Raw genomic sequence first — 26,078 nt, 5'->3', positions numbered from 1 at the left:
CTCCAGGGGGCACCCAGCCAACCCACCGAGTGTTGCTAGGGTAAAAATCTTCCGACAAACGTGCACGCAGCGCGTGCACACCTAACTGGAATGGATATGAGCAACACATCTCGTAGAACAACAGTTACAAAGGTGAGTAACCGTCTTTTCTGAGAAACGTAGCCCAATGGAAATTGCCAGATAGTATTTACTGTAATGAAGTAATGTCACTTTAAAAAAATTATACATGAATTGAGTGCATGTGCAAGTGCTAGATTGATAGCTGGGAAGTTTAAAATTTTCTGTTCATCCACAGAATAGATTAAGTACAGGCAGACGTTTTCAAATGTCTGTTTTAAAAAAAGAAAAAATGCTAAGGACCCCACTCTGCAAACCTTCAGCATGTACACATAGTTGGAATTCTATTTTAAAAACTAAAGTCTGAGCCTACACACCTTATTATTGGGTGTCGCTCTTAAGAGTGTAGTCCCGTTTACTGCAATGAAACTATACGTAGGTGTAAGGATTGTGTCCAGGAGTGTGTGTTTGCAGAGCCAGCCCAATAAAGTATAGTGAAACACTTCCTATTTTATATTGTTGCATCTAGGTAAAGATTCCAGTTTTTTTTAAAAAAAACTGATGTGTCTGCTTATCAACCGGTAAGACAGTTCTTCATTGATGGCATGCTGAGAAATTTCCAAGTGTGTGCTCTTGCAGTTTATTATATCTTTTTTTTTTTTCTATTGCAGCCAGTGGTACTCTTATGAATTTTCCTTAAGGAAAATGGATATGTTTTACTGAGTTCAAGAGACATTATAAACCCAAGTAGCTCCATGCTTGTTTACAGAACCTCTTTACTTGGTTTATCTATTTGTAAAATGTTCATTCAGTTGCTCTTCACCCACCCACATACATGTTCTTTGGCATGTAGCCTAGGAGAGCTTTATTTCCCATTATGCTACTGCACCGGCAATGGAAAAGCAACAAATTTGCCTTAAATAAAAGTAATTGGAATGTAGCCAGGTACTTTGGTTCAGCAACCTTACATCTAATATTTCTTTTATATTACAGGTTTCCAGTTTAAACATGTAATTTTTTTAAAATCATGATGAATATTTTGCATAACTTTTATGATAACCGTTTAAAGCAGTAACTAGATTTTTCTTTGTGTCTTTTTTCTCTTTTGAGAACTTGATCATCTAAGTGACACTCCATTTTCTGGTGAGGAAGAAAATGGTGGAAGTGAGGAAATAAAGACTGAAATCAATGGAAATTGGATAGCTGCATCCTCCATTAATGAAGCTAAAATTAATGCTAGAGCAAAGAGGCGGTTAAGGAAAAATTCTTCTCGTGATTCTGGGAGAGGAGACTCTGTTAGTGATAATGGAGAGACACTGAAAAGTGGAGTCACTGCACCAACTAGTCCAAAGGGAAAATTTCTGGACAGACGATCCCGGTCTGGAAAAGGAAGGGGACTACCAAAGAAAGGTTGGTGTAGCCTACTAAGAAAGGTCTCTGCTTATGGACTTTTGTCTGAAGGCCTGTTTTTCCATTTGGGTTATCTTCTCCCTAAACAACATTTTCTGTCTATCCTCCCATTCAGTAGTTCTTTTTATAATGGTTGTATAGAGAAGGCCACAGCAGATAGCAATCTTCAATAATGGATTATAGTGTGCATGCACACACATGCATTAGTCGTTATACCAAGCACAATCAACTTCTTTCTTTAGGATACTACATTGTTGTTATATCATAATGTACAGTACAATCTACAGATCTTGAGGTTTATGATGGAATTTTTATCTGAGATGTAATATAAAGCACAATTATTTCAATCTTCAGCAGTCTTCATGCTGCCTCATGTTGCTTACAGTTTCCTGACTCAAGTGATGCAAAGCTCAAATGGCTGGGAGTTGAAAGATACTTCTGCATATCCCAAAAAATCTGAGTCTTACACACACATGCCTGAATGAAGCATGGAAGTATGGAGATATTTTGAGATCAACCCAGCATTTACCATAAGCTGGCCATCTTTTTTTCACTTTTGCATGTTTTGCTAGGTGGTGCAGGTGGCAAAGGTGTTTGGGGTACACCAGGGCAAGTGTATGACGTGGAGGAAGTAGATATTAAAGATCCCAACTACGACGATGACCAGGTGAGCAAATGTTTTGTTTTATACAGTGCAAGTTTGAGATGGAAATAGCCTTTTTATTCACTGTAATTGATGCGACATTTGTAAAGGCTTGATTCTAAAGATGTTAAACGCTGGCCCTGATACAGTGTATGCTTAACTTCAAGCGCACAAGTAGGCCCATTCACTAGCAAAGAGGTTGGTATAGCCTGCTAAGGTGTCTTGATTTGTCTGGTGGGACTACTCATGCTTAAATTAAACATATGCTTAAAGTGCTTGGCTGGATCAGGGTCATGGTACTTAGCACCTTGCCGGATTAAGCTCTAATTCTGTAAAAACTAATTGACATTCAAGAAAAAATGTTTGTTTCTCAGTCCCTTTAAATTGTAATTTAACATGTAGATTTTTATAAAAATGCCTACATTCTTGTATTGGTTTAACTACAACACTAGTGTTCACAAATCATCAGGGTCTCTTACTACAGTAATAGTTTGAAGCGTTAAGTTGGTATCAACAGAAGTGAAAACAAATTCCATTTTCAGTATTTAGATACTGCTAGTGTTGGTACTGATTTTTAAGGTGCCTATTGCATATGGATAAAAAGAATACTAGATAAATCAGGTTCTTGACATATACTTTATACTAAAGAGACAGAGGTACAACTGCTAAGTATGTGTGGTAGCTTTTTTCTTCTTTGTTTTAAATTATTGGACATGAACACTAAATACTGCAGGTCTCTGAAGGAGTTCAAAGCCAGTACACCTTTCAGTTTTTAACTCTTTGTGCAGTTGCTCATTGCACAGACTCTGTGCAGTTGGTAGGGGGAGAAATTGGTCATATGTTCCTATCTTCAGTATTTGGGTATGAACCAAGATACAATCAATTTCAAAGTGGAACACTGTGGCTTTTTAATACAGTGGTGCACATCAAATGTAGGAAATCGGCTTGATGCACTGCTTTGAAGGTAAAATATAGATCTAATGGCTGAAGTCAAAAGATTCTTTAACAGATGTTGACACCACTGCCCACACTGTGTCAGAGCTTAAGGGGGTGTATCTTGACAGCTAAAAAGAGATGCATAAAGTAGTCACTGTTGTATCTTGGCCCTCTCAAATAGCTTATAGTAGCTTTGTTGAGGGATGAGAATAGGTAGTTTGAATCTAAGGCTACCAACAATATTTAAAGAGTTTAGGACCGAGATCCCCAAACTCTGAGGTGCAGAGGAATGTTCAAGGGGGCATGGCAGGGCATGGGTCAGCCCCCACAGTGGATGGGAGCACCACCTAGCCCCGCTCTGCCCCCAGTTCTGCTTCAGCCCCAACCTCTGCCTCCAACCGTGGCTCTGTTCCTGGCCCCAGCCCTGCCCCCAGCTGTGGCCCCAGCCCTGCCCCTTACTTCTCTCTGTGCCCACCCCCGGGGGCCGGGAGTGGGGTCACAACTCCAGGGGACTGGGAGTATAGACAGGGGTAAAGAGGGGGCATGACCATGAAAAGTTTGGGGACCACTGGCCTAGGATAAGTGTGTAAATATCCACCCTCAAGTGTGGTTTTCCCTTCCAGGGCTTACAGTTGGGTGGGTCATAGGGAGTTGTAGACCCAGATTTTAAAAAAAAAAGCCTCCAAACATTTAAAAATCAAGCCGAGCCGCTGAATCGGACACTTTAAGCACTGTCTTACCAAAGCTGCTTCTCTCAGTTTATGCAAGACACCATGCGATGTTTTTTTGAGGCTACATTAAGTACTGGTTTCCTCTTTAGCTTCCCCATTAGACAGCACCATGTTACACTTTTTGTCCAAGCTGTGATGGTTCTCTTGTATATGGAGGCTGCAGTACCCCTCTGAACTACAAATGAGTATCATACGCAGTGTGCAGAACAGACTCTGTTAGGGTGGTCCAGGACACTAATATGTCTATTCTTCCCATGCCCCCACTCAGACATAATCTGTTACAGAATTGTCCTTCCATCCCATGCCTTCCACACTCTCATACCTACCTACTTACGTCTGAAAATTAGCAGGTCAGTCCAGGAGGAGTGGGGAACTGAGGTATATGGAGGAAGATTGGCTGTGCTGGAGTTCTGGTTCTTAGGCTTATATTGCCCTGAAGGTCAGGCTGCTCCGTGGCCAATTCCTGCATGATCTCTTTCCCCCTTTTGTGAGAGCTTCTCATTGATTTTACTAAACACCCTGAAAATTAAATGCCCAGTCCTTTTCCTCCTTCACACTTTTTACATGTTATTAGCAGTCTGGCCATGTAGCTGTTTTGAAAAACAGGCTGCTTCTTTATCGAGGAGGAGAGAGTAGCTTTTAGGGGAAAGATGCAAGATGTCTGGTTAAGTGTTTTGCCTTCCTGCAGAGCTGGATATGAGTTTGTCTCCTTCCCTTCTGTGTATGGTACATGAAAACTTTTGTTTCTAACAATAATGGTGCCAGAAGAATCCTAGGTGCTTACAGTGTTGGAAGTTATAATGTTACTTACTAGTAAATTTAGCTTTTATATTTTTGGGAAATGTTATCTTTGTTCTAGAACCGATGTTTCCACAGACTGATTACAAAGGCATGATGCAGTCATTGCTGATAGAAATCTTGGCTGCAAGTACCAAAGAGTTAATTATTTAAAAGGCATTTAAGCTCTGCAATAAAGAGAACAAGAGAGACACTGCATCTGAGCAGCAGCAGCATCTGATTTCTTTTGTTTTTTTAAATAGGAGAATTGTGTCTATGAAACTGTAGTTCCACCTTTGGATGAAAGAGCATTTGATAAAACTTTAACACCAATGTTACAGGAATACTTTGAACATGGAGATACTAATGAAGTTGCGGTATGTCTGACAACTTGTATTTTTAAAAATATCACACTTGACATGGGAAGTCACAGCCAGTTACAAACAAGATTATAGAGGTGCTGATACGGAAATGAAGTTAAGGCACCCAAACAACCTTCCTTCTGCCCTTGTAGTGATTATTTGAAATTTTTTTATTAAATCTTTTAAATCTTTTATTAATTAACATTTTTTTGTTAAAATGTTAATATATTTTCTTCAAATCTTATTTAGGAGATGCTGAGGGATTTAAATCTTGGTGAAATGAAATACAGTGTGCCAGTGTTGGCCGTATCATTGTCATTAGAGGGGAAGGCTAGTCACAGAGAAATGACATCTAAGCTCCTCTCTGACCTTTGTGGGACAGTAGTGAGCACAAGTGATGTGGAAAAATCATTTGATAGACTACTGAAAGAACTACCTGAGTTGATGTTGGATTCTCCAAGAGCACCACAGGTATGCCTACAGCCCTTTGCACCAGATCTTTGACTTTAACCTCCATGGCTAGTGTTGTTCAGTTAAACTGCTTCATGAAATAGGGTGTAATGTATTTCAGTGGCATTATCACTTGTATGCTGTAGCTCCCTTCTGTCTCACCACTCACCTTCCTAACTCCCAGACCGGTGTTTTAATTTGAGAAGTTTCCCTTTTTTGTTTTTTGTTTTTTAATTTGTGTAGCAAAACTAACCCTTATTCAAGTACTGTTCCTTTAGGTGCCCCACTTCAGGTGCATGTGCTCTATTTACCTCTGACCAGATGTTTTGTTTGTAGTAGTGCCCGTTTAGCCCTCTCAGGCACTCCAGATATTCTTGTGCCCCATTCCAAGGATACATAAAGCTGTGCAGGCAAACTGCCCTCAGTTCCTTGTCAGCTGCCTGATGGCCTGAGACAGAGCTTCTAGTGTGCACTCTTCAGCTTTGCTCTAGCTTGGCCTTGAGTCTTTAGTTCCGTTTTAGTTCTTTTGATAATCGTACTGTAACGCAGAGTGTCTCCTGTTCTCTGCAAACAACTCTTATCTCAGCCTGACAAGCACATGTCTTGGAGGGTATTTATTATTCATAAAAAGTAGCATGGTAAAAGTATCTACAGAAAGCCCTTGTCAAGATTCATAATTGTTGCAAACAGTATGTACATGTAATATTTAAGGAATAATATATTTATATAGAAAGTATGTTTTATAGACTTTAAGTAAAAGTTAGTCACTAAAGGACAATATGTCTCTGGTGTCCCATTCAAGCAGGAGGGAGTTGTCATGCCACCCTAGTTAGTTGTGATGTAAGGCAAGGCTCCCGTTGTTTAGCCTTGCTCCATCCTAAAACTATCAATGGGGGTACAAAAGGAACATTACCACAGACAAAACCTTGCAAAGGCTCAACCTGTCTATGAATAAAGACAAAAGACTGATTCAATTTAGGAGAGAGAGGAGAAAAGACACTCTTCCTCCTTTCAGTGAGGAGACATCTTGGGGAGCAGGGGTGTTCTCATGGAAAATTTGGATCCTGGTTCTTGTGAAGCCAGCCAGCTCTTCAGCAGACTGTATTTGGCAGGGAAAACCTACTTTGTTAAATAGGCAAAGTAAATGTTAATAAGCATAGACACAGGTTTGTAGGTTTTAGGATTTTGTTTTGTAGTCATTTGTTTCCACCACACTCTGATTCCTAGTTAACTCTGAATTCTTTTTTAAGTAAACCTACTTTTTGTTTTATTGTAAGTGCTCACGTGTTGTGTGTATTTTTTTTAAAATTTTGTTTTTACAGGAACAGTAGTTTGAGGTAAAACTTGTGAACTGGGGTACACAGCTCCTTTGGGGGCAGAGGATGTGGGATTTCTTTTGATTAGCCAGTGACAGGGGCTGGATATCACAGGGAAATGATTCAAAGGGACTCTGGGGCTGGGGTGCATCTGTTTTTAACCTGCAAGGGAAAAACAGGGCTTGAACAGGCCAGAGGGGAGAGCTCCCTAACACCGCCAGCCTGTTAGCCATTCAAGCAAATACCCAGGTACCACAAGCAAGACTTCATTATGTTGCAGGCAAGTGGGTAACAAGGTGACTCACAATCCTGGGTACCCAGAGACCCATCACACATACCTCTTAAGTTTATTTGGGGTTTTTGCATTTAATACCCCTCTCCTCCTAGTTCTGAGGGGTTTGCTTGAGGGGTCATTGTCGACCAGGTATCCCACATCTCAGCCAAGTGCAAGACCTCCGTTTCTAAAAGTAGAACTAGGAAAAAAACAGATGAAACTTTGGCTCCTCGTGATGGAATACTGCCTCTGACCAGCCTTGGATCCAGGCCTAGATACCACCCCCGGTGCCAAAAGAGCTTCAGTCACTATCCAGATCGACCATTTTGGACTTTTTTATTCTCATACCCTCCTTACAACTAAACAGAGTTATGAGGGTTGTTGTTGAGCATGGCAGACAACATCCTACTAAGTCTACACTGTTAAGTAAAGACCAGAAGCTCCTCAACCTTTTTGGTGTAAAAGCTACACCTCTGCAATTCTCCAGTTTAGAAAAGAGAATGATCAGTCTCTGCTGGCAAACTATGAGCATAATTCAATGCTTTTTTTTAAAATTAAATTATCATCTTCAGAACACTGGGAATAGTTCTAGGCTACCATAACTGAGGGTCATCTCTCAGCACGGACAGTCTTGCAAACTTCCCTACATTCAGTTGACAGTGCGGCTTGTTCCATCTCAACTGCTGTTGTCATGTCGAGCATCTTGGTTGCAGCTGTCAGGATTGCCTAAGGAGGTTGTTTACTGTAGAAGACCTTCTCTTTGATGGACTGACACTTGAGTGAGTCCATCGACTAATCCTTGCACACCTTTATTGGATTCAAGGGCCACACACAGGTTTATATACAACTGCAGATAAAAGAAAATTTAGCAGAGCCCAAATGACACAGAAATCCAATCTGGTCCAGTTCTTCAGTTTTCGTACACCAGCCAAACTGCCTAAGAGACCAAGATATCAAAAGAAGAGGCCTCCCATTAATATCACCCAGCCTTGTGTCATCATTGAAATCTCAAATTTGGTGGTATGGTGGAGTGTTCAGAACATCTCCATCTTGAGATTCTTCAGCTACAACATACTACCTGCTTCCCTCCCTTTGGAGATAGTTTCTCCGGTTTTCAACCTGCATGGGAGCAAATTACATCTGACAGATGGGTTTTGGAGGTTATAACCTCGGGTTACTCAATCCATTTCCCTGTTCCTCCTCCGGGACTCTTTTCACAAACAGTTGCTGAGACAGACCACCTCCCTTCTATTCATAGGAGCCATGGAACTTGTTCTAGTCTGCCACAGAGGGAAGAGGTTTTACTCCAAGTAATTTCTGGTCCCAAAAAGGAAGGTGGGATGGAGACCAATATTAGATCTTGACTTCCAAACACCTTCATGAAATTTCAAAAATTCAGAATGGTAACTCTCACAAATATATTTTTGTTGTTAGATTCCAGAGATTGTTTTGCAGCCTTGACCTCTGGGGCACATACTTTTCACGTTGCCATTCACTCCTCTTACAAAAAGTTTCTAGTATAGAGTGCTTTGCTTCAGCTTCTCATCTGCCCGCCAGGATATTTCCAAAGTCCTGACAGTACTAGCCGTTCACCTTTGTCAGTGAAGAAGAATAAGACTCTTCCCCTACCTTGACAATTGGCTGTTCAAGTTCTGGTGATGCATCAAAGTTCTCTCTGCAATACAGACAGCCATGTCCTTATTTTGCAACCTAGAACCTCAGAATGATACAGAAAAATCCATTCTAACTATACTTCAGCAGTTTTCATAGGAGGTTTTTTGGATGCCATAGCATTCAGAACATGCCTCCTTGTGGACAGACTTAGGACACTGATAAGACTTATTGCCAAAATTCAAAATAAACCCCCATACCAACTGCAACAAATTGCCAAATGACCTAGCAGTTGGAGGCATATTATACTTTTGTCACACAGCATGCCAGTACATCTTTGCTGTGTCCAAGTTGCTCCAGAATTGTTTATATCCCTAGCAAACATGGTCTAGGCAAGTTGGTGTCTGTCCCTGGTTGGGTGCTAGACTCACTCAATGGAAGGACACATCCAAAATCCATGCAGGAGTTCCTTTATCCACCCTCTATATACCATTTACTATAATTTTGGATGCACCAGTTGTGGGGTGGGGAGCTCTGCTGAGGGGGTGGGGGCACACCATCCAAAACAAATGGTTGCCTCGAGTCTAAATAAATAAATTAATGGAGATATCCTATCTCCTAGAACTGGAAGGGACCTTGAAAGGTCATCAAGTCCTGCCCCCTGCCTTCACTAGCAGGACCAAATATTGATTTTGCCCCAGATCCCTAGGTTGCCCCCTCAAGGATTGAATTCACAACCCTGGGTTTAGCAGGCCAATGCTCAAACCACTGAGCTATCCCTCCCCTCCGGAGTTTCTCTTACACATCAACCTCCTAGAATTATGGGAAGTCGGAAATGCCTGTATCCACTTTCCTCCCTTAATCAAAGCCAATCTGTCAAAATCCTGAGACAATGTAGCCTGAACGTTCTACCTAAATCATCAGAAAGAGATGAGATCCCCTTTCTTGTGCTGAAGCAATAAAGCTATGGAATTAGTGTATAGCCAATCACATTTTCATCTCAGCTTCTGACCTTCCTGGCATGCAGAACACCGTGGCTGATGGACTGAGTTCTCCCAGGATTATGAGTGGGAGCTCTGGAGCCTTGAACCCTCAGATTTTTCAGACTTGGAGGTTTCTGCAAGTGGACATCTTTGCAACAAAGTGCAAGAAGTTTGGTTTGAGAGAAGATCTGGCTCATCAGTTTTTGGGAGATGTCTTTCTCATTCATTGAATGAAGGGCCTTCTCTGTGCATATCCTCCAACACCACTGATTCCGAATGTATTGAACAAGATCAATCAAGACAAAGCCAGAGTTACTCTATTTGCACCAACTTGGCTGAGGCAGGTTTGCTACACTTACCTGATGTGCCTTGCTTCTTGACCTTCTTTTCAGCTTCTGACCATTTCCTGTCTGCTGTCTCAGGATTCTGGTCTGTTTCTCCATCCTCTAACTCTGGCACTGTTAAAAGTACCAATGGCTTCAATTTGCTAAACAGCAATCTGGGCATCAGTGCACACTTTCTTCATGCAGTACATCCTGACACATGCCTCTAGATTGGTTGGTGCTGTTGTCACGGCAGTCTTTTCTTCAGTTTTGGATCCAGCTCCAAAGCCTCCTCTTTCTTCAAGGGATACCACTCAGGAGTCACCTGAAGTGAAGCCTCCATAGGCCAATATTCAAAGAAAGAAGTTACCCATCTTGTGCAGTAACTGGAATTCTTCTAGATGTGTATCCCTATGGGTACTCAACTACTTACCTTCCTTCCCCTTTGCTTCAAAGTTTTATTTTGTATGACTTCATGGTAGAGAAGGAGCAGAGGGTGGCTTACCTGCACAGCTGTGTATATCCTTGGTATGGGGCATGAGGATGACAAGCTCATGACTAGGTGAAATGGGCACTGCTATTTAAAATCTCTGATCAAAGGTGCATGGGAGCTGTGTGCACTCAAAGTGGAGCAAGGTGAATAATTCCAGCTACTACCCAAGGTGAATAACCTCCACATTTTAAAAGCAAAGCCTGAATAACTATGCAAGTTAAAATGTCTGTTCAGAAATCATGTGGAATTCAGTGTCTCAAAAATATTTCTCTTCTGTTGCAGTTAGTGGGCCAATTTATTGCAAGAGCAGTTGGAGATGGGATTTTATGTAGTACTTACATAGACAGCTACAAAGGCACCGTGGATTGTGTCCAGGCTCGGTAAGTGATTGCTCTTTGTAGTTAGTGTGTATAGGTCAGGTTTTTTTTTAAATTCTGAACAAGCAAACCAGTAATTTGGTATTTTAAAATAAAGTAGGTGTGGCCACTCTCTTCTAGTGTAAAAACAAGTCAACAACAACAACGAAAACCCTCAAAGGAAGCCTGTCACAAAAAAAACAACACCCCAGACTTTTAAACCAAGAGATACTAAACGCTTCTGGCAAACTCAGTCTATAGTATCTTAGTTGAATCTGTTTAACTCGGGCAGTAAACTAAATTTGACTAGCATTTTTGCAAACTGTGAATTCTTACAGTTTAACCTTTCCTCAGCCACTTGAAAAGAGCTTACTAACTTATTTAAGAAAAATTCTGATCAAATCAGAAACTTTTAGGGAGCATTTTGCTTTAGAAAAAGACTGTATATGACCAGTAGGTAAATACAGCGTCAGGAGAAGCAACGTAAGGATTTTGTTAAATTAACAAACAAACCCTTTTTGCTTCATGCTTAGTGCTGCACAGAGAATGTCAATCCTTCACATTTGCAGACTTTATATTGTTCTGTGTGGATATGAGGACTCGGTTTCAGAGTCAAAACGGAGCAGCCTATGTGCAAGGGATGGGGAGGTAGAGAGTTTGAAAAATACCCTCAGATTTTGAATGCATCAGTTTTTGTATACAGTGTTGACCTTTCAGGCTTGGTTTTCGGAGGTGTTGAGCACCCGTAGCTTCCATTGACATCAGTTAGTGTTGTTGGTACTTGGTACCTCTGAAAATTAGTCTACTGTTTAGGTTACCTAACTTTAGGCACCCAGGTGTGAAAACGTTGTCATTCAATTATGTAAATCCTTTTACTGTGGTTGAAGGACTTTTGGTCCCAATAATTAAGTATATCCATACATTTAGCATGGCCGCCTTCACTTTTGAGTCAGCTTACTTCTCACCTCACCTAGCCTCTCCAAATAGTGAGTACAGTTTTCCATATTATGACTACGATCAGCCTGAATAAATGGCTGAGTACTCCTCCTTGTTCAGGTATATGGTAGCCAGTCTGGATCTAGGATTTTTCACACCTAGTTCCTCTTCCCGGTGAGGTGGCAAGCTTCCCTAGTTCCTCTGTCTTTTTTTAGAAACTCTGTGTTTGGTGTTCCTCTGCTGAAGCACTATTTTGTCTCCAGATCTCAGGAGTCCCAGAACTCTTTGAACCCAAAGGGAGTAACCATTCTCCAAGGTAAAGGCACTTTAGGTTTAGCCACATGTTTGGAGACTTAGATTACTAAGCAAATGCAGGACCTTGACAGATCCCAGATTTTACCATAGAGGGAATCCAACACACTTTTTTCCACTGGGTAGAGGAACTGACAATTCAGATAGGCTGCCACTACTGTGTGGTTTGTCCCTATCAGAATGTAGCTGAAGGGAGAAGTTGGTGGCGAAGAGATCTTCAGGAAGCTCACCTGATGGCTGTCAGTTCCAGGTTGTCAGTGTGGACCTTGCATTTCTGAACAGTGTCTTCTGAACTACCTATGATGAAGTGTGAGCATATTATCTGAGGAGGATGGCATTTGTGATTATGTATATTTGTTGGGTTGCCTTGAAATAAGGGGGTAAATTTTCTTGGAGTTGGATGGATCTCCCTAGTCACTTACTGTGGGAAGCTATTACTGGCTGAGTAAAAGGAAGGAGATATTCTGTCCTCTTGTGTCAAATGAGGGAAGGATACTTGATGATGATGAAGAAGAAGAAGAAGAAGAAGAAGAAGAAATTTGGAACATAGCCTGGCCCACAGAACCAAGTCTTGACATAAGAGAAACTCCTTGTTCTTTCTTCCCTCCTCTGTAGTGAATTTATGTAAATAATTTTGTAACACAACCTTTGCTTTGTAGAGCTGCATTGGACCGAGCTACTGTGCTGCTGAGTGTGAAAAAAGGTGGAAAGCGTATAGACAGTGTATGGGGATCAGGTGGTGGACAGCAATCTGTAAAACATCTTGTTAAAGAGGTAGCTAATTTGTAAAAAACCTGGTGGGGTGTGTGTGTGTGAGAGAGAAAGAAAGCTCATGCAGATTGACTGGGAGGGAGGAAAGAGATGTATTAATCCTGCACCTAAATTGTATTCTGCTTTTTTGAAATGTGTATTTATTATGAATTAAAGATGTTGACTGAAAAGGATGTTTGTCCTATGTAGGCTTGTTTAGTACTTGTCTTTGTACAATGAACACCCTAACGATAATACCTGCAATTAAGAGTTTATGATCTTAAAAAGATAGGCTAATAGAAGATAAGAAGCCTGAGAAATCCAGAGGGGATAATTGTATTTAATTAGTCTCCCTTTTGGCCCTGTGGTTGGAGGGTAGCTTTTTCAGAAACTCCAGTTAGGATGGGGAAGAAACAGCAGCAAGCTTGGGATATGTTCCAGATATTGGTAGAAAATTTAAAGGAGGGAGTTTGTGACTTTGAGGTTGCAAACCTATCTTAGTTGGACAATGATTGTGCCACCATAAGTAACAAAAAATGGGAGAAGATTTGGAGAAAAGAAAATGAGTTTGATCTTGGTCATATTAAGCTTGAGTGGCCCATGGGCATTTTATCAAACATTATTTTTTAAGATGGGCTGCATGTTAAACATATATGTGTGCAGACACTGCATGTTTTGAAATGTCATCTGGATAAGTGTTCAGTTTCATACTATCTGTATAGTTAGACATAATTTCTCAATTTAAGATGTGTGTTTATTAAAATACTAGTTGCAGTTTGGAATACAGATTTTTTTTTTTTCAAAATGCATGTCACTAGTTTGTTGCTCGGCTGAGTAGGGGATTTATCAGATTAATTTTAAGATTTTAAACTATACCTAGTATTTTTTAACAAATCCAATAGATTGATATGTTGCTGAAGGAGTACCTACTTTCTGGAGATGCATCAGAAGCTGAGCGTTGCCTTCAGGAACTAGAAGTGCCTCATTTTCACCATGAACTTGTATATGAAGTAAGACAGAAATCAGATTCCTTTTCTTTTTGTAACTTTTTTTAAATTGTGGATAAATATGAGCAGATTCTAGGTTTTATTTCAGTGTGGACATGTGGGTAATGTAACTGAATTTTGAAGTTCAGCTCCTAAATATTAATGTTATCAGATGTCTACATTTTCTAAGTACAGTGCATGCTACTTGTGCTTGGGTAAACTGTTGGTGTCTTCGGGAAGATGTAGAATTAAACTATATTAATTACATGAATGGGGCAGTTACTGGATATTTTGTACTGAAATAGCCATTTCACAGTTGTCTGCTGTGGAATAATGGCAAGAAAAATCCCATGCTCTAGTTTTTGTTAAACCTAGATTTTCTTGTTGGTAGTGCTGTGAGCTATTTATTACCACAGGTTACAAGCAGATAGATTGCTCTTTTAATAGGTTATACAGTCAATCCTTCATTAGTGGAGGATTGCTCCCTGTAGTATACTTCCTAGTATTTTGTCTAATCTATTTTTAAATGCCTTGAGAGAGGGAGGAGAGACTATTCCACACCCTAATACTGCCTTCTGTCAGTACATTTTTGCTGATATTGAACCTAAATGTTTCCCTATTTATAAGTTGCTCCTTCATTCTCAAGAAGCTCCTTTGTCTTGGTGTTTACACCCTTCAAATGTGTATAAAGTTTAATTCTCCATTGTGGTATCTGTTTGATGCAAATACATGACATCAGAAAGTAGAGCCCTCCACACTGCTGCTAACTGATGCCCGAGTACAGGGTCATGTGATTTAGAGTACCTCTAGAAATAGTCCAGAAAGCTTTTTGTTCTCTCTCTCCTCTTGCCTGGTGGCCTGTATATCTATAGTAACATCATCCTTGTTTTCAAGCTTCGTATCCTTACCCAAATAATTTTTCCACCCCATGTTTTGTTGTTACATTGTAGTATACTAGCCTTGTAGGTGCATGTGATAAATACACATTTCTCTATGTGGAAATGTTACAATTCTGTTTGCGGCATTCACTTTTCATTTCTTGTCAAATGTACTTCTTGCCCTGTCTTTTAGTTAAACACTTCCCCTTGCTTTATTTTAGGCAGTTGTGATGGTTTTAGAATCAACTGGAGAAACAACCTTTAAAATGATGCTTGATTTGTTGAAATCCCTCTGGACGTCTACTGTTATTACTCTGGACCAAATGAAGAGAGTAAGTATATTTTTCCAAAATATAATTGGAATAGTAATTCACAAAAAATTGTTGTGTTTTCAAACATCATTCCTGTTTTACACCTTCTCTTAAACTGTAGATGGTGATCTATTGTTATCAATTGTACTGCTATGGTCCTGTTGGCCCTCCAGTGACTTTTACAAATAGGCTATAGCTGATGTTTCCAAGATATAGCAATAAATATTGTGTCTCAAGGGGGTACAAAGGAATTGTAAGTGTTGTCTTGTGGAGCTGAAGAGTTGAGAATAATTTAAAATATGTTCTAATAACAAGGAAACTTTGAGGTGTCTTACTGAATTATGCAGTTTAATTACTAAAAAATTAAATCTTTCATAATGTTGCAGTATAACATAGGGATGTTTTTATGGATCTTGACCAGCCATTATTACTGAAGTAGCCTTATTTAGAGTTACTTGATTTAAAAAAAAAATGACAGAGTATAAAAACAATCATTTAGCTATATCTGAACTAAAGTGTGGTTCTGCCATAAGCTCTGAACAAGTGACCGCATATAGCTGTGTTGTCCCACACGCTGGGAACCACTCTGTGACACCTTCACAATCTAGTTTCCATCTCCTCCCTACCATCTACTCTGCTTCCCTTGCTCTGGGGGGAAGTGATTTGTGTCGGGGCACAGATTATTCAGCTGTCCGAGCTGGTGTGTTACGGAGATGCTTAATGATCGGAGAAATAGTAAAACTCCAGAAACTGCTTCCTCTCTGATGTTACTACCTATGAGACTATACTGTACAGGCAGATTAGCCTGGTCAGTCAGGTCCTCCTGATTTTTGGGAATCCTAAAATTTAGTTCATCTACCTGGGTAAGTAAATACATCTAGGTAATACTGTGTTCTATAGTGTGGTGCTAAGTTGCAGATGAGGTGGTGTAGATTCCTTGAAATTATGTTTAATACTTTTAAAAAATTAATAAATTACTTGATTATAATCCCTTCAGAGAGTATAAAAGGGTAACCTTTCTTGGAGCAAAATGTGACTTCATTACCCAATTCTGATATTGCAGGGTTATGAACGAGTTTACCGTGAAATCCCAGATATTAACCTGGATGTGCCACATTCATACTCTGTACTTGAGCGGTTTGTAGAGGAATGCTTTCAGGCCGGAATCATTTCCAAACCACTGAGAGACCTCTGTCCTTCAAGGTACTTCTAATATAATTATAAAAAGAGCTGGTATATTAAGTTTGCCTGACATTTACCATTATAAGACCCTGTCTTCAGTTGCTTAGAACTTTGCCAAACTTTAAGAATTTAGAGTGAAACTTTCCATGCTGGGTATCTGCCTGAGGCTGACTTCTTTTGGAAAATATCAGCCAAAAGGGTAGAGCAGTTGCTGAGAATGAGCCTAGGAAATAATACATTGTTTGGTCAATGTTAAAAAACCGTACCAACTTTTTCTGTAGAAAGCTCTAGAACTCCCATGCTTAGGACCAGGAATTTGAAATTTGGCAGGAGGTTGCTGTTTTGCTATCCCTATGAAAATCTGCCCAAATTTGGTCAATTTATAAGCCTTTGAAAATGCAGTTCATACACGCTCTTATACGTCTTATACATTCCCCAGAGATTCCATCTACACTTGGCATGCGCCACTCCAGGACTTTCCCTGTAATTGCAGCTCCAGCCTGCTGCAGGCCATGCCTGAACTAAGAGCAGGGACACCCCCTTTTGGGTAGCATGGAGGATGAAGTTGCCTGATTTTTGAATGCAGATAAGACAGCAAGGTTAGAAGGAGTACTGGAAATAGCTGTGTGAGGAGATTTGAACAAGGAATTGGGGGTTGGGTGGGGAACGATGACATTGAGATTGGGTGATGAACTGGGGAGGGAGGTTAGGGATGAGTAATATGAGGGAGGGGCAGCAACTGGAGGCCAGGGTTGCAGGGAGAGACCGATCAGATGAGAAGCTGGGAGTTGAAGGAACTGGAACTGGCTGGGCAAGGAGACTAAGACTGGGAGTCTGGAGGGGTAAGCATAGGACCTGCTGGGCAAGGGGACTGGAATGTGGAGCTGTGGGGAACGGGGAAGAGACAGGACTGGGGTAGGGAGAGGTTGGAGGAGATGGGTAGAAGGGTCAAACATGGGCCGGAGGGAAGAGGAAGGAGGAAACAGAGATAGAAGAGCCTATGCCCACTTGATCAGACTTCCATTCAGAAATTGGAATGGAAACTGAGAATTCCTGAATCTTGCCATTCCTGTGCTGTCAGAGAGTATCTGTGAAGCCCAGTGACAAAGTGTCCAATAGCTTTGTAATGCAGATAACAACCTACTAGTGCAATCAGTTACTCTGTTAGCTCAAGGGGCCAAGCTCTGTGGTGGATCTAAAGGTTTCAGCCCTGCTGATGGAATTTGTGTTCTTTTTTAAAACCTAGGAATTTACACACATCTACATTAAAAGAAGGTTATTAAGGATGTGAAATCAAGCACATAAAAGTTAGGAAATGCCAGGAAATGTGCAACCTTAATTTGGCCCCTTGTACATATGCATTATAATGCAGTCTTTATTACATGGTCATGTTTACTATTTTTTTCCACAGGACCCCTGCCTCAGTTAAGACATAAAATAGATAATGCTCATGTAACTAGCAGCTATTCAATGTTTTGTTTTATCCTCATTGTTCAGTAGGTGGCCCCATGCCTTATTTCTTGCACTCTGGACGTTGAGCTCTTAACACTGTACTTCTCTTTAGCTTTTTTAAAAAAATGAGTTTTGCAAATTATGCTACCTATTCACAAGTCATTGTTACTATGGGTTAGATTATATACTGTATTTTGTAAAGGTCTTTTTTATTTGATCTGCTGAAAATTAGGTTTCTCATGTAGAAATTATCTTCCTGGTGGCAATAAAGTCAGTTTGTAAAATTTTAATGAGTTTATTCTCATCCCAGAGCGAGCCAATATCCATAAAGTAGGGACTAAAATTGTCCCTTGTTCTGTTCTTTGAGGAGTCAAATCCATTAGGTTTTATACTGACATTCCCTGGTATAAGTTTTTTTTTGTTTGTTTGTTTTTACATCATTTAAAATATAATTATACTTCATTATACTTCAGTTCTAGTGACTGTATGTAGAAGCACTATCAAAATAACTTTTTGTAACCTTTAATTAAACCTCTCATTTCCCCAGATGGTTAGCAAAGCACTTTGAGCTTCGTAATTGGAAGGACCTATAAAATGTGCAAAGGATTATAACTTTGGCCTAGAGATTATTCCTCCCACTTGGGTCTGAGGACCATTGACAAGGCAGCATAGGGAAGGACATTTTGCGTGACTTTGTATTACTCCTGCTCTTTGGCTAAACAGAGCTGCAGTTTCTTGGCTGTCAAGCTAGCACTTTTCTCAGATTCTAACACTATATGGAATTCTAAGAAAGGGAGAAAGAAGTATTATGAAACTTGAGTCAAGTTTTGAAAAGCCTAGTATAAACACACAAAGTGTTCTGTCTAGAATATTCAGATTGATTATGTGGCCTTTTCAGATGATCAAGAATTTGACAGGTAATATTGCTGATCACCAGCCACCTCCATGTTACTCCCAGGACCTTAAAGTGGTGCAGGGGATCACTCTAAGCTATGGTAGATAAGGAAAGACTATTGATACTAATGTGAAATTTATAATCTTGTATTTTTGTTTTTTGCTTACAGGGGAAGGAAGCGCTTTGTAAGTGAAGGAGATGGAGGTCGTCTTAAACTAGAGAGCTACTGAGTACAGAAACCAACTCTTGCAGCCTTAGATGTTTAAAGGGAAAAAATATATTCTTTATCTAAATTGTAAGAGTTGCTTAGCACAGTTCATTTTTTTTTTTTTAAAGCACTTGTTTTGGTACAAATCATTTCTGAAATAGTTTTGTAAATTTATATTCAGGAAGGAAATTCCTTTCTCTGGGCATATAGTAGAACAGAACAAGTAACCACATTTCAGTGGTGGTGCCTTCAAATAAGCTACCCTTTTGTAAGTGCCATATGTTTATGACCTAATCATTCCATGTTCTGCATTGATGTCTGACTGTCACTCCTTTCCTTCAAGGACAGTGTTTATGTAGTAAAATCACTGGTTTATACAAAGCTTTATTATAGAGGGGTCAAGTTAAGCTGCTGTAACCTCATTTTGGCTGCTGCTGCTGCTGAAATGCTGTGCTTTGGGAGGAAAAATGGTTATTTCTTTAAAGAATCTAAAAAATGGATTGGTCATAAGATGTATTCATCTTTTCCAGGGGAACGCACTGATTGGTCTTAAAGACCAGTGCAGTAAAAGGTGGCTGGAACATCTATTTCTCTACAAAACTGGAAAAAATGAACAGTTCTGGTAGAATGTATTACAAAATAAATTTTTGTAAAGCTATCCTCTTTCTTTGTTTTTATATAAGCATTTCTGGAAAGCTCTTTAGGTCCTCTGCAGATAATCTTTGAACCAGGTGCCAATAAAATACATATCTAAAAAGTACCCTTTTGCATAGCATTTTGGAGAGGATTAATGAATACCTAAACTGAAAGGGACATTTTACCAAAGATTTCCCTGAAAATGAGTACAATTTATGCAATCACATCTTTTCCTCAATGTTAACTGTGCGATTGTGTTTTTTTACCACAAAATGTCAGTACATACTTGCTACTATGAAAATAATTACCTTAGTTACGTTTGCATTTCCAAAACTAACTTGTTTAAGCTCCTGACATCCTATTTATTCAGGCTTTTGAAGCTAGTAGCCTCTCCAGATTTATATTTACTCTTTCACCGCTTCTTTTAAAATTGCTTTAGAAAAGGTTTATCTTAAAAAAACAAATAACCAACAAACCAACCCTGGGCATTAGATACTAATATGATTCACAGGGGTATAATGGAAGCTCAAACATGTAGATGGTATTAACAGTATATGCTATTGTCTCAGTGTAGAAAACAAAGGTGACTGCCCATAAACAGCTCTTGATCTTAAATATAACAAGGCTGATAATTACAAATTCTGGTGTCTGTGAGACCATTAACGAGCAAGTGTTCCAAATCAGAAGGTACTCTTCAATATGAAGCACACATTATAACAGTTTTATCCTAGAACTGATATTATATACCATTTTGTAATAAGTAAAGCACCAGCCTGCAATTCTAGTAAACATTATCCAGGGCCCCTGTATTGATGTATACACCTGTTCCTTTATAAAAGTAATGAATGAGTAGCTGTACTGGTTTTAACTACCCCAAACCTGTTAAAGAGACTGGGTGGGTGAAGTAAGCATTCAAGAGTACAATAATTGTCTGGTTTCACCCACATAGTCATCACTGGGCATTTAGCGCACTGGATGAGATACACCATATGTTGTGATAGGCATGTGACCCAGGGATCTTGAAAGGTGCTCCCTTCACCTGCCCCCCCCCCCTTAGTCCCATTGTTCAGAAAGAGGTTTGAGTATGAAGCATGATTACATTACCCTAGCTGTTTGTTAATATTTATTTAATAGGGGAAAAGATGACAAGATTAAGATCTTTGACAAATTAATCTAACAAAATTAGAAATTGTGGTTTTAGGGCAAAAGTTATGAAACATGCCTTCTGCCCAATGAGAGCAAAGCAACATCTGCACAACACATTCTCAGAAAACTGCTGTGGCTAGAGCTTGAACTCAGTTCAACAGTTGCAGCATGTCAGTTTGTGCCACCCACTTAACTGTGGCAGACTGCCTACAAACTTTTGCTTGCAGCAGACTTACTGCGCATGCACATTTCACTGTTTGGTGCATCAATTTGTATCAACCCATGGTGTGGGAGCAAATTTTACCCACTACAAGGGGGCAATGAATTAGCTAAAATAAATCCTGAAAGGGTAAGAGCAGTTGGAGGGTTTGATCTCCAATCATCTCAAATGATCCCCCACTCTGGACATCAACCTTCTCCAATACTCATCAGGCACAATACATTTCAAGACTATTCCAGTAAGCATGTGGATTATAGAGCACTTATGTAGTGCTTTAAACAGTAAATACTGCTTAACCTCTAGCAGAGCTGTGCTCTAACATAATAGTAGACCAGAATGGCCAGGCAAGATCTGTAATATTTCAGAAGTGTTAGCTATACAGCTGCAGCCTCAAGTAATGAATAAAGTGCAATAACTCCTCACTTAACATCCTCCCACTTAACATTGTTTCAAAGTTACGTCCCTGCTCAATTAGGGATCATGCCAGTTTAAAGTTGTGCAATGCTCCCTTACATCATTTGGCTGCCTGCTATGTCCGCTGCTTGTAAGATTCTGTGGAAGAGCAGTGACTTTATACAGGAGCATTGCACAAGTTCCTCTTCACCCCCCCCCCCCCCAGTGCTTCCCCCACTGACAAACAGCTGTTGGCGGTGGGGGGAGCTTAAGACTTTCTGTGAGGGAGGGGGAGGAGTGGGGAAGCCCCATGTCTCCACTCCTCCCCCTCCCTCACAGAAAGTCCTAAGCACTGCCAAACAGCTGTTTGGCAGCACTTAGGACTTGTGGGGGAGGGAAGGAGCAGGGATGCGGCTGCTCTGGAGAGGAGGTGGAGTGGGGATGGGAAGATGTGGGCCTGGAGTGGAGCGGGGACAGGAAAAGGTGGGCCTGGAGCATCCCCTGGCAAAGTGGGCACCTGTTCTTCTGCGGGGAAGCTGCCGCTGCTGCTGTGAAGCTGCTTCCTAGCGCCCTTGCCTGCAGTGGGCTGTGCCTGTGTGGGGTAAGCCAGGGGCACTTCCCAACCACAGCACAGTATATAATGCCTTTTGTCTGCCCCCCAAAAATGTCCTTGGAACACACCCCCTGCATTTACATTAAATCTTATGAGAAAATTGGATTTGACATCGTTTCACTTAAAATTGCATTTTTCAGGAACATAACTACAACATTAAGTGAGGAGTTACTCTAAGGTGAATAGGTTACCCAAAAAAAAAAAAAAATTAAATATGTTGAGACTCTTCATGGGGGCTTTTTTTTTTTTTTTTTTTTTTTTTTAAAGCCAGCACACTTATGGAGCTTTAAAAAAAAAAGAAATCAAGCTGAGATAAGCTGAAAGCCCCAACTACACAGAAGATAGTAGTAAGTATACTAACAGACTAATCTTAAGCAAAATCTACAGACATTTATAATATGTACAATATAAGAAGACATGAGCTAAGAAAGTTTTTAGTTTGGATGTCTACCATTCCTGTACAGCAAACATCACTAGATTAATATACACAAACTAAGGTACAATATTTAGGTGAAATATTTCTTAGAGGAAGTGAGCCATCATGGACCCAGTTGTTTGCTTTGTTGCTGCTGCTCCCTCTGTGCCGCTTCTTGCTGGCGAATGGTCTCTTGTGCGGCTCGCTGCATTTTCTCTAGCTTTTCTAGGGTAAAAGATTTTAAAGGCAACAGTTTTGGCTTACATAACACCATGGTAGCCACATCCTCCACTGACAACTGCCCTGAAGTGTAGAAGGAAAAATAAAAATATGTAAATTTCATATAATTGGCATAATTTTACAACCAAGTATAAATACATCTCAGATAAGAGCACCAAATGTCATTGGAAAACCTAGCATGTATATACAAGATAATACTTAATTTTGGACAAGACAGCATTAGTTTTTCTGAAAGAATATACTGTTCTTTTGGGGAAAAGGTTTGCAAAAGCACGAATCATTATCCTCAACTGATAAAGAAACCAGCTTGTTTTCAAGTGGGCCTATAGTCTGATTTTGAACCACACGAAAAAAAAATTTTTTTTTTTTCCAGGAACTGGAAAGTCACATGGCTGAGGATTGGGACTTTTATATATTCAGATCTGTGCAAAAAATACAGACAAATAGAAGGAGCAATGATAGTCTAGCTATCTTCTAAAAATCAAGTTAATGACTAGGAGTCTCAGCTTTCCAGTGGTAACCAAGCAGATTGCTTATGTAATATACCACCTTATTTCCCCACGTGACAGCTTTCCTGCCTTTCAGTGCCCACATTTTTACCAGCACAGCTACTAGAATTCAGTGCTTTACTGTCTGAAAGCAGCCCTCCAATCCCAACATTCAAACTATATTGCTAGAACTAACAATTTGAATGAAGTTGCCAAACCATTTTATGATTTGGGGTGGGATATGGAGAAGGTAAGTACAATGGTAATCATCATGTGAGCTTCCTTTCTACTGTTTTCTGTCAGAGCTTACAATAGTTCGTAAACACAAATGTATGTGCTTTCAAATACCCTGACAGGTAAGGGGCAGAGTGATCAAAGTAAAAACAGGATGCCTGCTTTAATTGAGAATATGCCTACACACACTTCATTGGCCTTGTCTAAATCAGGAAGGTTAGTGAGTAGCTGGCTTTTGGTTTGCTGGAGGTTCTAGTTGCTGAAAGAGGCAGTGGGTCTCAAACTTTTGTAGTAGTGACCCCTTTTACATAGCAAGCCTCTGAGAGCAACCCCTCATAAATTAAAAACCCTTTATAGAAAACATTTAACACTATTATAAATGCTGGAAGCAAAGCAGGGTTGGGGGTTTTTTTGGGGGGGGAAGAGGGGGCTGACAGTTCACAACCCCCCCATATAATGACTACTATCCCCAGTGTGAGAACCCCTGCTGTAAGGGATGGTGTGACTACCCCCTGATAAATCAATCTCATTTACATATAACACCACAGCGGTGCATGGTGCTGAAAAGAAAACCAAGGCAAGGTCTCTAATCTTAAGATCTTACCATGGTGGTGGGGGGGTGGTGTCCATCCACCTCAGAGAGGAAAGTCTGGTACAGGGGTTTGCAGCCTTTCAGAAGTGCTGGGCCGAGTCTTCATTTATAAACTCTGATTTAAGCTTTCACGTGCCAGTAATACATTTATAATAGTTTAGTATAACTAAACTATTGTTGTATGTAAAGTAAATAAGGGTTTTTAAATGTTTAACAAGCTTCATTTAAAATTAAATTAAAATGCAGAGCGTCCCGGACCGGCGGTCAGGCCCCGGGCAGTGTAAGTGCCACTGAAAATCAGCTCATGTGCCGACTTTGGTACACGGGCCACAGGTTTTCCACGCCTGGTCTGGTAGCTGTGCGGGCAGGCGAGGGTGACCAGACAGCAAATGTGAAAAATCGGGACGGGGCAGGTGAGAATAGGAGCCTATATAAGAAAAAGACCCTAAAATTGGGACTGTGCCTATAAAATTAGGACATCGGGTGACCCTAGGGCAGGCACCCCCGTGCTAACTGAATCAGCCAGCGTGGGCAACACCGGGCTCACTGCCCCCGACCCCTCGCTGCTGTGAGCAGAGACAGATCGCCTAGATTTCCCCTGCCTGGCGGCGGTGTGAGCCTCCCTCTCCCGAGGGGGGAGCTGAGGCGGTGCGGCAGTTACCTTGCTTGGGCAGCACCTCCCGGAAGAGGAACTTGCCCTCAGCCATGGCGGCGTCGAGCGGCTGCTCCCAGCCCGGCCAGGTCCGCCCCCGTTGCTAGGGCCTGGGCAGGCAGCAGGGAACCTTCAACCTGCCCGTACCCGTGCGTCAGCATACGCAGCGTCCTGTCGTCACATCGTAATTCTCGGTCCCAGCAGCAGGGCACGCAAGCGCATGCGCGCTCGCCTTTGGCTGGCGATCGCAACGCATGCGCAGTGGCCCAAACATAACGCGCTTCCACCATGCACTGCGCTGTCTTGTTCCATACGGCCCTGTCATCGTTGCATGCTGAGAAGCCTGGTCTTTTGTGGGTGGCACTGCACTCTGGGAATTGTAGTCCGAGGATATCGCACTGCATGCTGGGAATTGTAGTCCTGTTGCATGTTGGGAATTGTGGTGCGTTGGTGGTTCTATAGCGCAGGGGGAAGGCTGGAGCTGCCCTGGGTCTGTTGTATGCCAGGGGCACGGTCTTTGGGGTTGCTGGTGGATGTGAGAGGCAAGCCCAGCATGCCACACCTCCATAATTAATACCGCCTCTGTCTGCCCTGCTTTATTGCAAATGAAGCCTTGCCCCTGCCCCAGGCTGCTGGGATGTGGCCCTCGCTTGGGAGTGTTTAGCAGCCTGGTTCGGAGGGAGCACGCCCATAGCTGTGGAATCTGACCTGCGCTGGTTTTCAGTCTCCCTACCTGGCTTCCAGCTACTCCGGACGCTGCAAGGCTTTTTCTCTTTTGAGACAGAAAAACCACCCACCCACCTCAGCCCTTGAAGGATCCCACCCAGGAGTCGTCTGTCCAACGCCCATGACCCTTGGGTCTGTTGCAGTTTCGGCAGGCTGAAGGCCCAGCCTGTAGAGTGGGACCAGGTATTGGCCCTACCATGTGATGCATATGGCAGTTAAAGATTTTGATGCACAGCTGCATGTGTTTGTATTTTACGAGGAATGCTGGTCCCAAGTGAAAACCAAACGTAGCATATTAAATCTTTTCATGAGGAACCAACCAGGCACCACAAAATCTGCCCAAATGGTTAAAAACTGGCCAGATGGCAACCTTTCCTATTTGATATGATTCTAGAATGTTCTGGAAAATCACTAAAGGGGACTGGAGGGGATAGAAAGCCTTTGCCTTTAGATTTCTGGTTGAAGCCCAGCCTAGGTTGGAGACTCTAAGAAGTTACCACTTGGCAGCTTGCCTAATGACATCTACATGAAAGGAGGTGGTGAGGTGGTGAGCCTCTGCCCAGTTCCTAAGGGACAGGGCTCTGCAGTACGGAAGTTGCCCACCATAGTTATCCCGAATTGTCTCTTGTGGCCAGCCTGATAAAACTGAATGTGCCAGGGAACTTGAACTTGATGGCCCACAGCGGGATTCTCCCTGTCAGCACTGATGGTCTTTGGTAGGGCAATGTGGAGAACTCCATGTTACCACTGAGAAGTGCTGAACTTCTGCAACTCCGACTGACATCAACCTGAGGTGAGGGTATTCAGTACCTTGCAAGAGCAGGATTTCTTTCTCTAGGGCCATCAAACCAGCCCCTTTCACTAGGGTGACCAGATGAGAGGAAGAAAATATTGGGACACTTGGGGGCGGGGGGCGCCTGTGAAGCAAAACAAACCAAAAAAAAAGCAGAATGTCAGTAGAGCAAGAAAAAAACGGGGAAGTGCCGCGAAATATTGGGACAAATTGTGTCCCGACCAAACATCGGTCAGGACGCGGGACAAACACCTAAATATCGGGACAGTCCTGACTTTATTGGGGCATCTGGTCATCC

At 41.4% G+C, this 26,078-nt stretch overlaps 2 protein-coding genes across 5 annotated transcripts in view; one reads left to right on the top strand and one right to left on the bottom strand.

Moving 5' to 3' along the window:
* The window catches only part of PDCD4 (programmed cell death 4), a 41,256-nt gene extending 21,966 nt beyond the window's left edge, over positions 1-19,290 (top strand). For all 4 annotated transcript variants that reach the window (XM_032793528.2, XM_032793525.2, XM_032793527.2 and 1 more), the window contains 10 exons: positions 1,168-1,467; positions 2,040-2,134; positions 4,818-4,931; positions 5,166-5,387; positions 10,649-10,746; positions 12,630-12,744; positions 13,623-13,730; positions 14,806-14,916; positions 15,959-16,098; positions 18,594-19,290. In XM_032793528.2, the coding sequence (XP_032649419.1) occupies positions 1,168-1,467; positions 2,040-2,134; positions 4,818-4,931; positions 5,166-5,387; positions 10,649-10,746; positions 12,630-12,744; positions 13,623-13,730; positions 14,806-14,916; positions 15,959-16,098; positions 18,594-18,654 (1,364 nt within the window). In that variant the 3' untranslated portion in view covers positions 18,655-19,290. The remainder of the gene's footprint in view (positions 1-1,167; positions 1,468-2,039; positions 2,135-4,817; positions 4,932-5,165; positions 5,388-10,648; positions 10,747-12,629; positions 12,745-13,622; positions 13,731-14,805; positions 14,917-15,958; positions 16,099-18,593) is intronic.
* A 2,720-nt stretch (positions 19,291-22,010) lies between these two features.
* On the bottom strand, positions 22,011-24,453 carry BBIP1 (BBSome interacting protein 1). Its single transcript, XM_032793529.2, has 2 exons — positions 24,271-24,453; positions 22,011-22,358 (listed from the first exon to the last, which is right to left on the bottom strand). The coding sequence occupies exons 1-2, from the start codon at positions 24,314-24,316 to the stop codon at positions 22,180-22,182; spliced, it is 225 nt and encodes a 74-aa protein (XP_032649420.1). The 5' UTR covers positions 24,317-24,453; the 3' UTR covers positions 22,011-22,179.
* Between the last annotated feature and the right edge of the window lie 1,625 nt (positions 24,454-26,078).

Source organism: Chelonoidis abingdonii, unplaced genomic scaffold, assembly GCF_003597395.2.
Source record: "Chelonoidis abingdonii isolate Lonesome George unplaced genomic scaffold, CheloAbing_2.0 scaffold0027, whole genome shotgun sequence".
NCBI classification, from domain to species: domain Eukaryota; kingdom Metazoa; phylum Chordata; order Testudines; family Testudinidae; genus Chelonoidis; species Chelonoidis abingdonii.
The sequence above is the reverse complement of the archived record's forward strand: the minus strand, read 5'-3'. Positions and strand labels throughout refer to the sequence as shown.

Bases quoted from the DNA above. Each gene is read 5' to 3' on its own strand.
- BBIP1 (XM_032793529.2), bottom strand. From the start codon at position 24,316: ATGGCTGAGGGCAAGTTCCTCTTCCGGGAGGTGCTGCCCAAGCAAG. The intron at 22,359-24,270 runs GTAACTGCCGCA...TCTACACTTCAG, and splicing joins GGAGGTGCTGCCCAAGCAAG to GGCAGTTGTCAGTGGAGGAT.